Below are 14,542 nucleotides of genomic sequence, written 5' to 3' on the forward strand. Positions count from 1 at the left end.
TGAAAGTACTATATTTCTTCGTGGCGCAAGGCTACTATGTAGAAGTTGCCGGATCTACTTTCCAGTTCAAATAGGGAAAAAAACAAAAAATGAGACGTTTAGTGGCTAGTCAGCTAGCCACTAAAAATACTTGTTTAAGGTGAGGAAAATGTTGGGATTAGAGTTAGGGTTAAGAAAAAAGCGATATTAACAGTTTAACAGTTTAAAAAACTGATGCTTGCGTAAGTATGACTAGTGAGTATTAGCTGCTTAACATTAGTTACCAAAAAATTAAACACTACTGAGCCTGGATTCAAACGCGGGTCACCTGCATGGAAGTCACACTGGTTTACCCATTCAGCACCACATCAGCTTCTCAGTGTAGGAGTTTTTGCTCACTTAATGACACCACATTGTTCTTGACGCAACCACTAGAGGTCACTTAATTTTTAAACATAACTACAGCTTGTAGTAACCTGCTGTGCATACACTTCAGATAACATCTGCTGTTGAAATTTTTGTTTGCTATTATTAATTGATGACCTAATTTATTTGTTATTTCAGATCTTGTGTGCTCTTATTAACAAAGATTGTTATGTTAAATGGCATTTTCTTATGCACAAATGTGTACCTGTTGTACACTTAGCAGACAGGAGTGTACACTACGGGGGCCTCATAACAAAATTTGCTTAGGGCCCCAGTTTGGCCAGGGGCAGCTCTGGCTACCAGTAAGTTTCCAGTATTGGTATAATATGCTTTGCTGGCATTTGGTTATGCTCTAGTATTATTTTGGGAGCTATTTTGCCACACTTTGGAAGTGATAGGCATTATGGAATAGCAGTCCAGGGGAGCTAAGAGCAACTAATGAGGATATTTCATCACCATGTGGACTCGTAAAACACCCAGGGAACTACGCAACCCAGCACGCTACCAAAATTCAGTTTTGCTTTAACTCATTAAAAGTTAACAGAGGTGGCAGGTGATCTACCTGGCAGGATGGGGAAGGCAGTGAGACCCATGAGTTTCACATAAGATGAACCTGGGATGGACATGTCCTTCTCGTCCTCTGCCTCTTTCCCTTCCTCGCCCTCCTCGTATTCAGGAGGCTTCATGGCTGGTCTGGCCTGGGACACAGCAGCAACAACAGATTTTACAGATCCAGTAGTGGAACTAGTGATTTAAACAGGTCATCATGACTGCAGATGCACCATCTCTTTATCCAAAGAAGGGTAACAGACTGCTGGGGGTTACTTTAAGACATTTTAATGCTTTCAAGTACTTAAATTTAATTAATGTGTTCTAAACATTTTTTAGAGTTTTGAAAGATCCTGGTAAAAACTTTTTTTTTTTTTTTTTTTTGCAAAACTAGGGAAATTGCACTGGAGCTTGCCATTACCATTATAGCTTACGCAGTTCAATTGCATCAGACTTTGCACTGAAATATTTGCATGGGAAGCCAGCTCATCAAAAAACTATTCAACCTGGCAGAGTGTAAAGGTGTAAAACAGACATTATTATGAGAGAGAGTCGAGATTTTTTTACCGCCTCCGGCAGGTGAGGTAATTTGTGGACCACTTCAGGAAAATCTGCCAAAGCCCTGTAGCCACAGCTGGCCACCTCTGGATCCTGGTAGAATACACACACACACACACACACACACACACACACACACACACACACACACACACACACACACCAACATGATAATATTATGTAGGAGATATAGTTTTTTTGTACTTATTTTGTTTTTCAGAGAATATTAGCCTTTACATACTGAGCTTTAAAATAGACTATGATGTAATAAAGTGCGATTAATTATCAATTTAATAATATTAATTACTGAATCAAAAAGATGTCTTTTGACTGATGTTGTTCTGAAGTGAAATGGGTCTTTTTTAACCCTCCTGTTATGTTCAAATTTACTAACATCTTTTATGTTTGGGGTCAATTTGACCCCAGCAGTTTAAACCTCCACAAAATTATTATAACTAACATTGTTACCAAAGTTTATGTGTCAGGTACTTTATGTTTCTTTGTTGACTACCTAAATAGCCCTTTAAATAAAACATAACTCCCCCCACCCCCACTTATACATCTAGTATTCCTATTACACGACTATGGAAAAATATGCAAATATGAAAATCACCATAAAATTTCACTGATTGACCTAACAGAGGAAAGAAATATCTTTTTGATATTTTAATGGCTTTATATTATTTCTAAGTACAGATTTTTGTTATTTATAACTGATGCGTTACAAAGTGTATACAGGACATTGAAAACATATCATCATGTGAATTTCATGTTTACCCGGTAGTGCCCATTACATTAGGAAAACTCATTAAATATGAAGCAGAAAAATTATGTTAATCATTTATTTAGAGACGTTAAATATTGGCTGGGGTCAAATTGACCCCAAACATAATAGGAGGGTTAAATAATTAAGTTCCATGGTATTTGGTGACCTCCACTGGAAAAACCTGACAAATAATGGTCAAGAATTACACCCACCCACACAAACAGACACACACACACACACACACACACACACACACACACACACACACACACTGTACAGTACAACAGCCAATGTGATGTCGACACAGACCTTGCTTAGAGCATAATTCCAAAGAAAGCTGACCACCTCCTCCTTCAGTTTCTGTGGAAAACACATATATAGAGAATTTTACAGCAGCAAAAACATTTTACTTTTCACAAATCCAGATGTAAATAAATCAAGGGAGTGGCAACAAGAAATGCTACAAGATATCAAAAAAGTCAGTGACTGGCTTTAATATTGATAAGTTACTCACTGAAGTAATTAAAGTTTTGGGATAATAACAGTTCTTTCTCCAAACTAGCTATGTCCCCTTTCTTAAAGTTTTGTTTTAAAAGCAGCTTGTCCATTGAGGTTACTGATAGTGGAGAAACTGATATATGGCAGCTCAATAATGCATTTCTCACTATATGTTTATTGAATATCAGTGCAAAATGGTGGCTCTAGAAAGAAGCTCTTGTTCTTTGATTATGAGAAACCTTATATTTATAAGGTATCAAAGTCCATTGTGTTTGTCTTGGAAATGTCCCCAAGTGAATGTAACATTATCTACTTTTGGCCACTTATCAAAAGGAATAAGAAATATGCACCATCAATCTACAAACAGTACCCAAGAATGGAAGGTACAATGCCAGTAGCTGTTTTTAACAGAATTTCAGGGTGGATTTTTCTTTTTCCTTTGATGGAATGCTTCCGATATCTTGGCTTTGTCTTCAACAATACACAGAGCTTTGATGAATACACAACTGCCACCCACTGAAGAGCCATACCAATAATTTTTCCATGTTATATGTAATATCTACAAGATGTACATACTTCTGCTGATCTTTTCCCAAAGTGAGCAGTCATATTTTAGAACCCTGATATCATTTTTCCTCCTTTTTATCCAGCCATTGGTTTCCATTCATTCCACTATGATATGAAAATGAACTTTCATAGACTTCCAACTTTCCTAACCAGTATTCCATCACCGTAATAAAGTCATCAACATTAGTTTCCTACAAGCAGCAGCACTGTTGTGTTTTGATGACTTTAAAATATCAGTGCTTTTGCACAACTATAGATCGACACATGGATAATTTCTTCTGTGTTTTGGTGATTTGAAATTGGGTGGAGTGAAATGGCTGTGCGAGTAAATGTGAGAAAATTGTAGTAAATGGGCCAGAAATTCAAAATCACTGCTATAGTCCTTTAATACTGGCAACAGAAGCTCTCCGCTATCTAGAAACTCTATCTAGAAGCTCTTTCTGTTGCAGACCATCTAATGCTTGTTTACAGAAACATCAGAGAACCTGTCCTCCTGCACTGTACTTCATGTATAGGAGTTTTACAGAGCCTGTCCTCTACTGCTTCATCTGAACATTCACAAACTGAAACAAACACTTAATATCACTCATAAAACCTCTCTGATCTCTGGACTCTGACTTTCATAAAGAAGAACAGGTACCTCATAGTCCTCTGACTTGACGGTCAGCTGGGGAACCAGCGCCAGAAGCTCAGCTATGGTTTTGACCATCAGTTGCCGGGAATCACAGCTCAGCTTTGGCCCCAAGGTCCTCCATGTTGAGACAATGTCCACCACCTGTAAAATAAGCCCCATAAATCTCAGTAACTATGTTTCAATTCAGGGAGTGAGCAGGCTCTACGATAGTGATTTGATGCTCTCAGATGCTACCCAAAGCTTGTGACCACAAGTGAGGGCTGAGACGAAGACTGACTTGTAAAAAGAGAGCTTAGCCATGTAACTCTGAAGGAGTGACTCAATAGGTGGTGATTGTGTGTGTGTGTTGCTGACCTCGGCCCGGCAGAGCTCCTGCAGTCCCTGCAGGGCTAGAGCAGCGGGGGTTGCCAGATCTGGTTTGGAACACTGGTTCAGAGTCTGTGTGATGGCAGCCAACATGTCGCCTCCATGCTGGTAAGGCCTGAGATGGAACAGATAAAGCAACCAAGTTTTAATACAACAGGCACCCCAGTGGCTCAACTGGTACCTGGTAGAGTGAATACCACATATCCAGTCTAAGGCCTTACCGCAGCAGCCTGGGTACATACACTATATTACCAAAAGTATTCGCTCACCTGCCTTTACTCATACTATGAACTGAAGTGCCATCCCATTCCTAACCCATAGAGTTCAATATGATGTCGGTCCACCTTTTGCAGCTATTACAGCTTCAACTCTTCTGGGAAGACTGTCCACAAGGTTGAGGAGAGTGTTTATAGGAATTTTTGACCATTCTTCCAAAAGCGCATTGGTGAGGTCACACACTGATGTTGGTCGAGAAGGCCTGGCTCTCAGTCTCCGCTCTAATTCATCCCAAAGGTGTTCTCTCGGGTTCAGGTCAGGACTCTGTGCAGGCCAGTCAAGTTCATCCACACCAGACTCTGTCATCCATGTCTTTATGGACCTTGCTTTGTGCACTGGTGCACAGTCATGTTGGAAGAGGAAGGGGCCCGCTCCAAACTGTTCCCACAAGGTTGGGAGCATGGAATTGTCCAAAATGTTTTGGTATCCTGAAGCATTCAAAGTTCCTTTCACTGGAACTAAGGGGCCAAGCCCAGCTCCTGAAAAACAACCCCACACCATAATTCCTCCTCCACCAAATTTCACAGTCGGCACAATGCAGTCTGAAATGTACCGTTCTCCTGGCAACCTCCAAACCCAGACTCGTCCATCAGATTGCCAGATGGAAAAGCGTGATTCATCACTCCAGAGAACGCGTCTCCACTGCTCTAGAGGCCAGTGGCGGCGTGCTTTACACCATTGCATCCGACGCTTTTGATTGCACTTGGTGATGTGTGGCTTGGCTGCAGCTGCTCGGCCATGGAAACCCATTCCATGAAGCTCTCTGCGTACTGTACTTGGGCTAATCTGAAGGTCACATGAAGTTTGTAGCTCTGTAGCAATTGACTGTGCAGAAAGTCGGCGACCTCTTTGCACTATGCGCTTCAGCATCCGCTGACCCCTCTCCGTCACTTTACGTGGCCTACCACTTCGTGGCTGAGTTGCTGTTGTTCCCAAACGCTTCCATTTTGTTATAATAGAGCTGACAGTTGACTGTGGAATATTTAGGAGCGAGGAAATTTCACGACTGGATTTGTTGCACAGGTGGCATCCTATGACAGTTCCACGCTGGAATTCACTGAGCTCCTGAGAGCGGCCCATTCTTTCACAAATGTCTTGTTTCACAGTCTGCATGCCTGAGTGCTTGATTTTATACACCTGTGGCCAGGCCAAGTGATTAGGACACCTGATTCTGATCATTTGAATGGGTGAGCGAATACTTTTGGTAATATAGTGTATATGCACAAATACTATACCAGTCCCAATGCAAAAGGGTAAAGATCCATCCCTCTAACATCACCCAGGTACTGTAATAACCATAGGTACTGTAATTTCCAGAATTTTCTTCAGTCACTTTTAAATTGTGGATCTAATGGTGTCAGCAGCTACACATTAGGGTAAGAGTAAGCTACGCTAAATAAACTGTCCAGCTAACCACTTAGCTAGTAAAACAGGGCTCCAATAAGGGTCAGGTCACATTAGCATAGCCTGAAAATGGAATGTTAACTCTTGGTTCGTTTTTGTTTTTTACATCCAAGACAATGATTTACCTTCAGACAAACACAGGTCTGCTTGTTAATCTTATTAATAATTTGGATGTGTGATGAGACAATATAAATTGAATGGGTAAAACTGTCCTTTGGTTCATGGCAAATCACCGTATTTGCAGGTGGTTCACTTTGCCATGGCAACAGCTGTAAACATTCAACTAATGTCATAGCATAGCGTTCCATCAAATTTCTACGGTATTTCAAACTTGGCATAAACATCAGTCCTGGGTGAGTAATTCACAAGTGGGCAGTGCTAAATACAGGTCTGAATGTACTCAAAACATTTTGAAGACGCCTCGTCATCAAATCAACCACCGTCAGAGGTGGGCTGGGCCACCACATATGTCTTATAGTCACATTGTATCATCAATTTAAGTCCATGAAAATAAAGTTAGTTAATAGAGTTATGCCGAATCATATCATGTCCAGCCAAATGACATCTTCATGTCATGATATACCAAGCCATGTCACAGTTCAGTCAAGCCATGTTATATTATGTCACTTCAAATCAACTCCCGTCCAGTCCCGTCCAGTCTAGTCCAGTCTAGTCAGTGTAAAGCTAAGTGCCTGGCAGTGGGTCATGGGCTGACCTCTCTCTACAGATGTCCCGGAGGCAGGCAGCCCTGGCAAGGATCTGCTCCCACTGGGCGTCCCTCCCAACAACCACCTTCCAGTCCTGCTGGCCCAGCAGACGCTGCAGCTCCGGGTAAACTCGGTCCTTATGGGAGAGCATCAACAAGGTCAGTAGGGGCCACTGCATGTAAACCTGCTACAGTCCACACAAATGGTTGTCAGGGAGTCTGCAGGAGCTTTAAAAATGAAGAATCAATCACTAATATTCAGACTGATACTACAATAATTAAAATTTTCATCTTTCGCACCCTTTATGATCTAATGAACTGTCAGGAATAATAAGTGTTGCAATATCAACTTAAACTTTTATAAAAAATAATTTTGATAGCAGTTTTGTTACATCTCATTTTGACTGTTAATACCACGTTATACAGATTGTGGCACTGTGGCATTATTGATGGCTACATGCCTCGTGGTACACTCGTAGAAAGTGAGTGTGAATAATCAGAATAACGTAATTATATTTATTTACCAATCAATCAACACTTTGTGTTTCATGCCAGTCATTTCCTCTGGTCTATACACACACACACACACACACACTCTACAGGGTCCACTTTCTTAGGTCCACCTGTACAGTCTAATGCAGTTCAATGCAACAACTCTGCCATAAATTCTACCTTTTAAGAAAGTTTATGAGCACTTTGTAACTGTGTGTTTTAAAAAGTGCTATATAACTACGTACATACTTACCTACTACATAAGTGCGTGTTGCGACAATGATCTCATTTTCCTGACAGATATTATTGAAATGTCTTTTTCCCCCAAGGTAAAATGTTTTTTTAAAGACCCTTGGGATTTTTTAATCGCAGACACATTTTTCTTTCTCTGGTTTTCTATTTATGCTTTTATCACCTCACATCTATGTTTTATCAGGGCGGACACTAAACCACACTCAGCTAAAGTGAACCTGTCTACACAGTGAAGGGAAACTCACTGACCTGTTTCTTCCAGAGTGTGGTCATAAGGCGCATCGCCACAGCTTTCAGCTTGGGGGCGCTACCGAGCATCTGCAGAGTCTGCAGCACCTGGGGGACACATAGCTGGCACAGCCAAACACATTCTGGATGTTAATGTTAAAGAAAAGCTAGGGATGGGAATCGGCAGGGATCTTCCAATATGATTCACAATAATTCTGCATGTATTGCGATTTTATATTACAGTATTGTGTGATTTTACATTACTTTTTCTTTTTAAACACAGTACCAAAGAATACAGAGTCATGCTTCCAAAGACAATTACCATGACCTCATCAGTCATATTGACATTGCGCTTTTAACATTTACTGCAGGCCTAAAGATAGAACGCGAGCAGCAAAACAAAAAGCATGTGGTGTCTTTTCCTGAGTAATCTGAACATGATATGGGTAATATGGGCTGCATGTTGGTGGTATTACTATACTTGCCTTTTCATACAGAGGTGCTAATGCCCAACCTGTCTTTACCCTCTAAATGATTAAGGCCAAAGTTTTTCCAGACTTTTGATTTAATATGTAGCATAATCCCCAATGTTCTTTTTTTCTTGCAGTCTCTTATTCCTGTGATGACAGGCTGATTCCTACAATACGATGAGAGACCCAATTTTTTTCCACCTTTAATAAAATAAAAATATGTCTAAAACAAGGACAAAGTATTGATTTGTGGTCAGCATGGCAATATAAAAATCGACAAACAAACAAATTGCAATTTGTAACTGGATCAATTGTTCCCCATCCCCAGTGGAAAGCCAACGGTATTTATAAGATTAAAACCTATCATGTGTGCAACCAAATGAGCTAGTGCGGATTTCCACAGTGTGCGCGCGCGCACACACACACACACACACACACACACACACACACACACACACACACACAGAGGCTGGGTTAAGGGAACAGATAGGTGAACATCAAAAAGTAGAGAGTAGGTGACCTTGCAGAGGCTTGTATTTCATGTCATGTCCAAGGCTGTTCTCACTGCACAGCAGGACAGGGAAGGTCAGAGATGCTCGGTACCTTATGGGTCCCATAGTTTGGCAGAGTGTTCAGCACAGCGTAGGACAGGGCTGGACTCCCTTCTTTCCCCAGCTTGAACAACAGAACGGGGATGAGCGATGGCACCTACATGGAGGCATACAAGGTGAGGTCAGAAAACACCAAAGGTATACAGAGAACTTCTGAATCCAGATGTGCTCAGTCACTGGAGACTCAAAATAAACGTGCTGCTGCTAAACACTAATCAAAAGGTGTGCAATTAATGCAAGGTGTTTTGTGTTTCTTTTTTTGTCCCTGCAACTGAAACATTTCACATTTGCATGTTTACCTCATACCCCTTGCAATTTGCCTCCCTCTTGTGGCAGTAAATAAAACGCTGCTAAAAAAAAAAATACACTTCAGGTCGGTCTAACTTCAATTGCACAGAGAGAAAAAAACTTAAAATTCATAGAATTATCGGAGGAGGTAGTTATCCATGCTATAATTCAATAACACAAGTCCAGCAGAAACTGTAGCATCCCCATGGATTTAAATGGAATTTTATCAGTGGGCGATAGGTTTAATCATCATTGCGTGACCTCATTTACACTGTCAGAAATGAGTAGCCTTTTGTTTTTATCTTGATTTGACTGGTTTTTATATCTATCTATCTATCTATCTATCTATCTATCTATCTATATCTATGTATATCTATCTATCTATATGTATATATAAATACATACACACACACACACACACACACACACACACACACATATATACATATAGATAGATAGATAGATATAAATTCTGAATATACAATGCAATACAATACATTTCTACAAGTCTCTGGGCAATTTGCACTGGATAATGAATAACATGCACTGAAATTACCACTGCACTGGATATAACTGGTTCAGGTCAGGATGTGTCATTTTCTATTTTAGCAAAGCCAAACTTGAAGTTCAGAACCTCCTTTTATAAATTTCACCACTGCTTCCATTTTCATGACAACAAGATGGAGACACTGATTCTGATGATGTGGATTACCCATGAAGCCCAGTTTATCTCCCTGTTGCAGCTCTGTCACCAAAATATGCCGGCCAAACTGGCCTGGAATTTTTTTTTTTTTTTTACTTTTTGTACTCTTAGTACAGCCAAAACACTGCAATCCCACAGATAATAATAACTTGTGTAAATAGAGCTTTTGAATATGTAGCCTCCACTATGTGTACTTTAATTGTGTTTGGTATTTTTGTAGATGTCTTAATGTCCACAACACACACCTCTTCCTCTTCCTCCTTCCTCTGTCCTTCATTAAGATACAGGCTACCATGATCCAACCATTCCTGCAGTAAGAGGCACTGGGCTGCAGTGGATCTGCTTTGAAGTGGCTCCCAGTGGTGATGTCCACCAAGGTTCATCTGATACATGCTGCTGAAGGCCCATAGATTTGCACTAAATCTGCTGATAGCTGGCTTTTGCTGCTACTATTCAATATTGTTACATTTGACCATTTTAATACCAAAAAGTATAAAGTGTTTCCACAAGAATTTAACTTTTATTTTACTAAACCAAATATTCATGTTGCTGGAAAGTGATCCACATCAACAGAACGAGGCCAGATTCTTCTGCTGAAGGTGTATTCACAAAAAGTCCAAATTTTTAGCACAAAAGAAAAATGCACAAAAGGATTTTAAAATGAAAGAAAACACATTTATGAACTCCTTCGCACTGAGTCCAATATATCATACTTAAAAGAACCAGAATCGGCATTCAGGATGGACATGAAGCTGCTGATATTTTTGGTGTCCAAGAACAGAGAACTATATGATAAAACTATAACAACTACAAATAAGCAAAATAAAAAACACTAATATGGCAATCAGCTGCTGACAAAATGTAAGTCCATGATGATAACTGAAAACCGTCAGCTTGTATTTATGGTGTAGCTTCAGTAGCATTGCCTTGGCTAATGATAATACCATCATTAGTGAGCTAACTTCTCCTCATCAATGTTTGCTGTGTGACAGAGGAAGTCTTTGTGTGAATACTTTTTATGAAAAAAATCTTTGTGAATATTTTATACTTCCATGCAGTTTGTTCATATTTGATTTGATGTAAATAGACTGTAAATGTATTCTGATTTGGCGGTTATCTGATGGTGATAATGGAACTAAATTGTAGCTTGCTGTCCAGAGTCACTAAATAGCTCTGGTTCATTCAAAACCTGCCTCGACCCCAACCACTGGTACATCCTATAATGTTCAATGGTTCTTATGTTAGGGTAACAGTTCTATAGCTGCTCTCAAAATTGCTTAAATACTGTAATAAAAATGGATAAAGCAGTATAAAAACAGTGTGGTTCCAAAAACAGTTCTTTGAATAATGTTTGTTTCAAATATTTCCAATCTCATTCAATGTTTTTTTGCAGCACTATAAAAGGTATATGTGGAAGCATTTGAGTAAGGCACTAAAGAGCCTTCAGAAAGGGTTATTTACAACATTATGAGGGGTTCTGCAGTGGTACAAGCCTATAGAACTGTTTTCTTGCGCTATCAAGAACTATATATAAGTCCACATATGAATACTTCTGCATATATACCACCAAATTGCCCTCGGTAGATGAATAATGGCTAAACTGAGCTAAACTGGCTTAACAACCCACTACTGTGGATTGTTGTGACAGAATGTATCCTCTGACCCCTGGTCATGCGTGTCAGAGCCCCATCTCAATTCCTACTGAATGCACTTTGGTCAATTAACAAGCTCTGTGGTCCATAGATGAAGCTAAGAAACTGAAATGAGGGACAGTGCAGGGTTAATAGTTTGTCATTCCCTAGAGTGTCGAGGTTAAAAAAAAGAGAAAGAGAAAAGCCCCAGTCTGGGGTCTTTGGCCCTGTGTAGTCGACAGCTCTGCACTGTAACAGACCTTCATTAGCATGAGGTACTTAACACTGCTGCCCCGGACCTTAGCCGTTGCATAGCAACCCCTTCACCTGCATGGCTTGAAGGGAGGAGGGAGGACAAAAATCTAGAAATTGGAAAGTTTCTCACGGATTGTTTGGGTAGCAAGGTGGCCCGGTGGGTAAGAAGATTGTCCTTCAACCAAAAGTGTCCTTGAGCAAGACAGTGAATCCCTACCAGCTGACCCTGACCTCAGACCTCCCTGCGGAGACGAGTAAAAGAAAAGTGAGCCTGTGAATTCCTTATGGGAGTGTAATGTGGTGCATCCCTTATGGGATAAAACCATGACTGGTGGGAAAGAAAGTCTTGGTTTTCCTGTTTCCAGGTCACCTAGACTTTGCTTTTTAGCCAACAAATCTGAAGTAAAGGGAGTTATTTGGGCTGTGAGGTGATGCATTTTTTTTTTATGCCGTTAATCACTAGGTAGTCATGGATTATTTAAGATTAATCACATATTGAAAATGTATAAAGTTACTTGCTTGCCTACCCACAAGTGTGGTCTGACAGCACTGCTGCTAGTAGCACTAACATTACGACTACAATTAGAAGCTCTAGCAGAAGCATGTTTGGCATTTAGATGATATTTGGAAATAAAGGGGTTGTGCTCCTACAGAATGATATTTCAGAGTTGCAGTATGTCCATTTCATCGGGAAACTTCTTGAAATAAAACTTTTCATTGCAGGCCACAGGTTGTCTTGTCATTCATTTCATTCAGTCATTCGTCTATTACAGTAATCAGTCTTGCTGCTGGCAGCGTGCGATGTGTCGTGTGATATTGCGTGGGTTTAACCGTCAAACATGGGTCAAACTCAACATTGTGTCTTTAATATTTTAATTGCCTGTGGAGATCCCTAATTTAAACACATAAATTAGCATGTTAACTTTGACAACCCTAGTGTTAACAGGACAAAATTCAAAATATTATGTATGGGTATTACAACATTAAGGGTGGTCAATGGACACAGCAACATTCTAAGGCTCCATGCATTAGTGAATGACTGCATTTACTGATTAAGGCAACATCATATGAAATTCTGTTAAACAGAAAATGTGAAAATTATGATAAAGAATCAAAACAGATATGGGAAGGTTTCCTCTGTTTCCTTAGAGGTGCACAATTGGGCTTTCGTTTTATTTTATTCATTTTATTACATGTTTTTTTGTTCTTCCTTTTTGTCTTCCAACAGTCCTTTCCACTTCCACAATCTCAGTGCTTCACTATCATACAAAATCTGCCACAATAAACAAAAATGAGTTCTGCTGCAAATGCTGAGGTGAAGCCAGAGATTTGCACTGCTTTTGGTGCATAAATTTGCGGTTGTATCTGTCTGTAAACTTTTGTCTCCAAACACTGTGGCGCAGCGGCTAACACTATTATTACCTCCATCTACTGTTATGAAGAGATATGAGGGTCAGGGGGGATGGGACTGCAAAGTTGCAGCACTGAGAGAAATTAATCAAGCCATAAAGCAGTGGTGTTTCAGAGTGTGCAAGCTAGGTAGGCAGATGTGAGGTGACAACCTACAGTGAGAAGGGAAATCCAATGTGTTTAAATGTGCCAATAACCTTCTACCGAAGCATCAAACGACCAGAGCAAGTGGCACTCGGGGGGTAATTAGAAAAGCCGGGGAATACTAGAGGCGTCTAACGAGCTCTAGTAATGAGGAGCTTATAACACATTGTGATATTTCAAATTATCTTCTTGAGCAAGTGACTCCATTTGCAGTCCCTGAGGGTTATAGGAATGTCTGTAGGTTTTAATCCTCTCTTCTTTGAGCTGCAGAAGCCTCTAAAAATATCTGCCCTGGCAGCACAAGGTGCTACTCTATATTGCACTTCAAAGCCTGTGTAAAGAGAACATGATGTCCAAAAGATGAATAAATGCTATCATGTAAATCAGGGGTCTCAAACATAATCACTGAAGTGCCCGTATTAAAGAATTAAACATAGAACAAAAAACAAAGAACCAGTTTGAAGGATCTATATATATTGAATATATATATTGAATGCTTTTGACCCATTCTTTTGATCAAAATATGTCATCTGTAAAAATAAGATCTAATCAAGATCTACTCTTATGTTGGTTCCACCGTTCTTTACCATTTTACCCTGCTGTTTCACAAAGGTACAATATAAATAATGTTTATGATGATCAAGGACATTGCAGATGGTAGGGATGTAACAACAATACAAATGTCCATGGTCATGAGTCGTGGTTCCATCTTTCATCTAGCAGTCCCCGAGATGGATGATCACAAGTCCACTGTATAGAACTGTATATAGTGGACAGTGGAGGGCATGGACGATAATTACTGTGACACAGTAAAACATTATTTGACTGTGCAAGTTGCCAACTAAGGTAGTGAGATGAAGCAACTGAGAGAAAACACAAGCAAAGAATGAGAAGAGGCAGGCTTGTCTAGAACATGCCAAAAAGTGTCTCAACTTTGGAACCTATAGTGACTACAACCAGTGCTTTCCACTGCAGGGGCTGACTACAACTGAGCGTCTCTTCTCTTGCTCTTATTGTTGGTAATCACTGGCTGTCCCCTTAGTTGAGTGAGATGTGAGACCTATGAGAAATATAATGACTCTGCAATGTTTGTAAGAACAAAAAAATGTTACCATAAAAATGTTCTTTTAAAAATTTTACAAAAAATGTACTAAAAACTGTCAGAAAATTTGTCCCAAAAATCATTACAAAATTAGTAAAACGTTACAGGAATAAATTAGAAAAAAATGAATTAAAAAATAATTACTAAATATTATAAATATACTGAATTTTATTGAGAACCTCAATAAAAAAAATTAAATTACACTAAGCCATTACCCCCAAAAAATA

General features: G+C 39.7%; 1 protein-coding gene across 1 annotated transcript in view; it reads right to left on the reverse strand.

The window, feature by feature from the left end:
* The window catches only part of focad (focadhesin), a 68,162-nt gene that overhangs the window by 20,850 nt on the left and 32,770 nt on the right, over nt 1-14,542 (reverse strand). The window contains exons 12-19 of the mRNA XM_030076322.1: nt 8,775-8,879; nt 7,723-7,824; nt 6,739-6,866; nt 4,332-4,458; nt 3,984-4,118; nt 2,588-2,638; nt 1,522-1,605; nt 968-1,103 (exon numbers count right to left, since the gene is read on the reverse strand). Of these exons, the coding sequence (XP_029932182.1) occupies nt 968-1,103; nt 1,522-1,605; nt 2,588-2,638; nt 3,984-4,118; nt 4,332-4,458; nt 6,739-6,866; nt 7,723-7,824; nt 8,775-8,879 (868 nt within the window). The remainder of the gene's footprint in view (nt 1-967; nt 1,104-1,521; nt 1,606-2,587; nt 2,639-3,983; nt 4,119-4,331; nt 4,459-6,738; nt 6,867-7,722; nt 7,825-8,774; nt 8,880-14,542) is intronic.

Source organism: Myripristis murdjan, chromosome 18 (assembly GCF_902150065.1).
Source record: "Myripristis murdjan chromosome 18, fMyrMur1.1, whole genome shotgun sequence".
Taxonomy (NCBI): domain Eukaryota; kingdom Metazoa; phylum Chordata; class Actinopteri; order Holocentriformes; family Holocentridae; genus Myripristis; species Myripristis murdjan.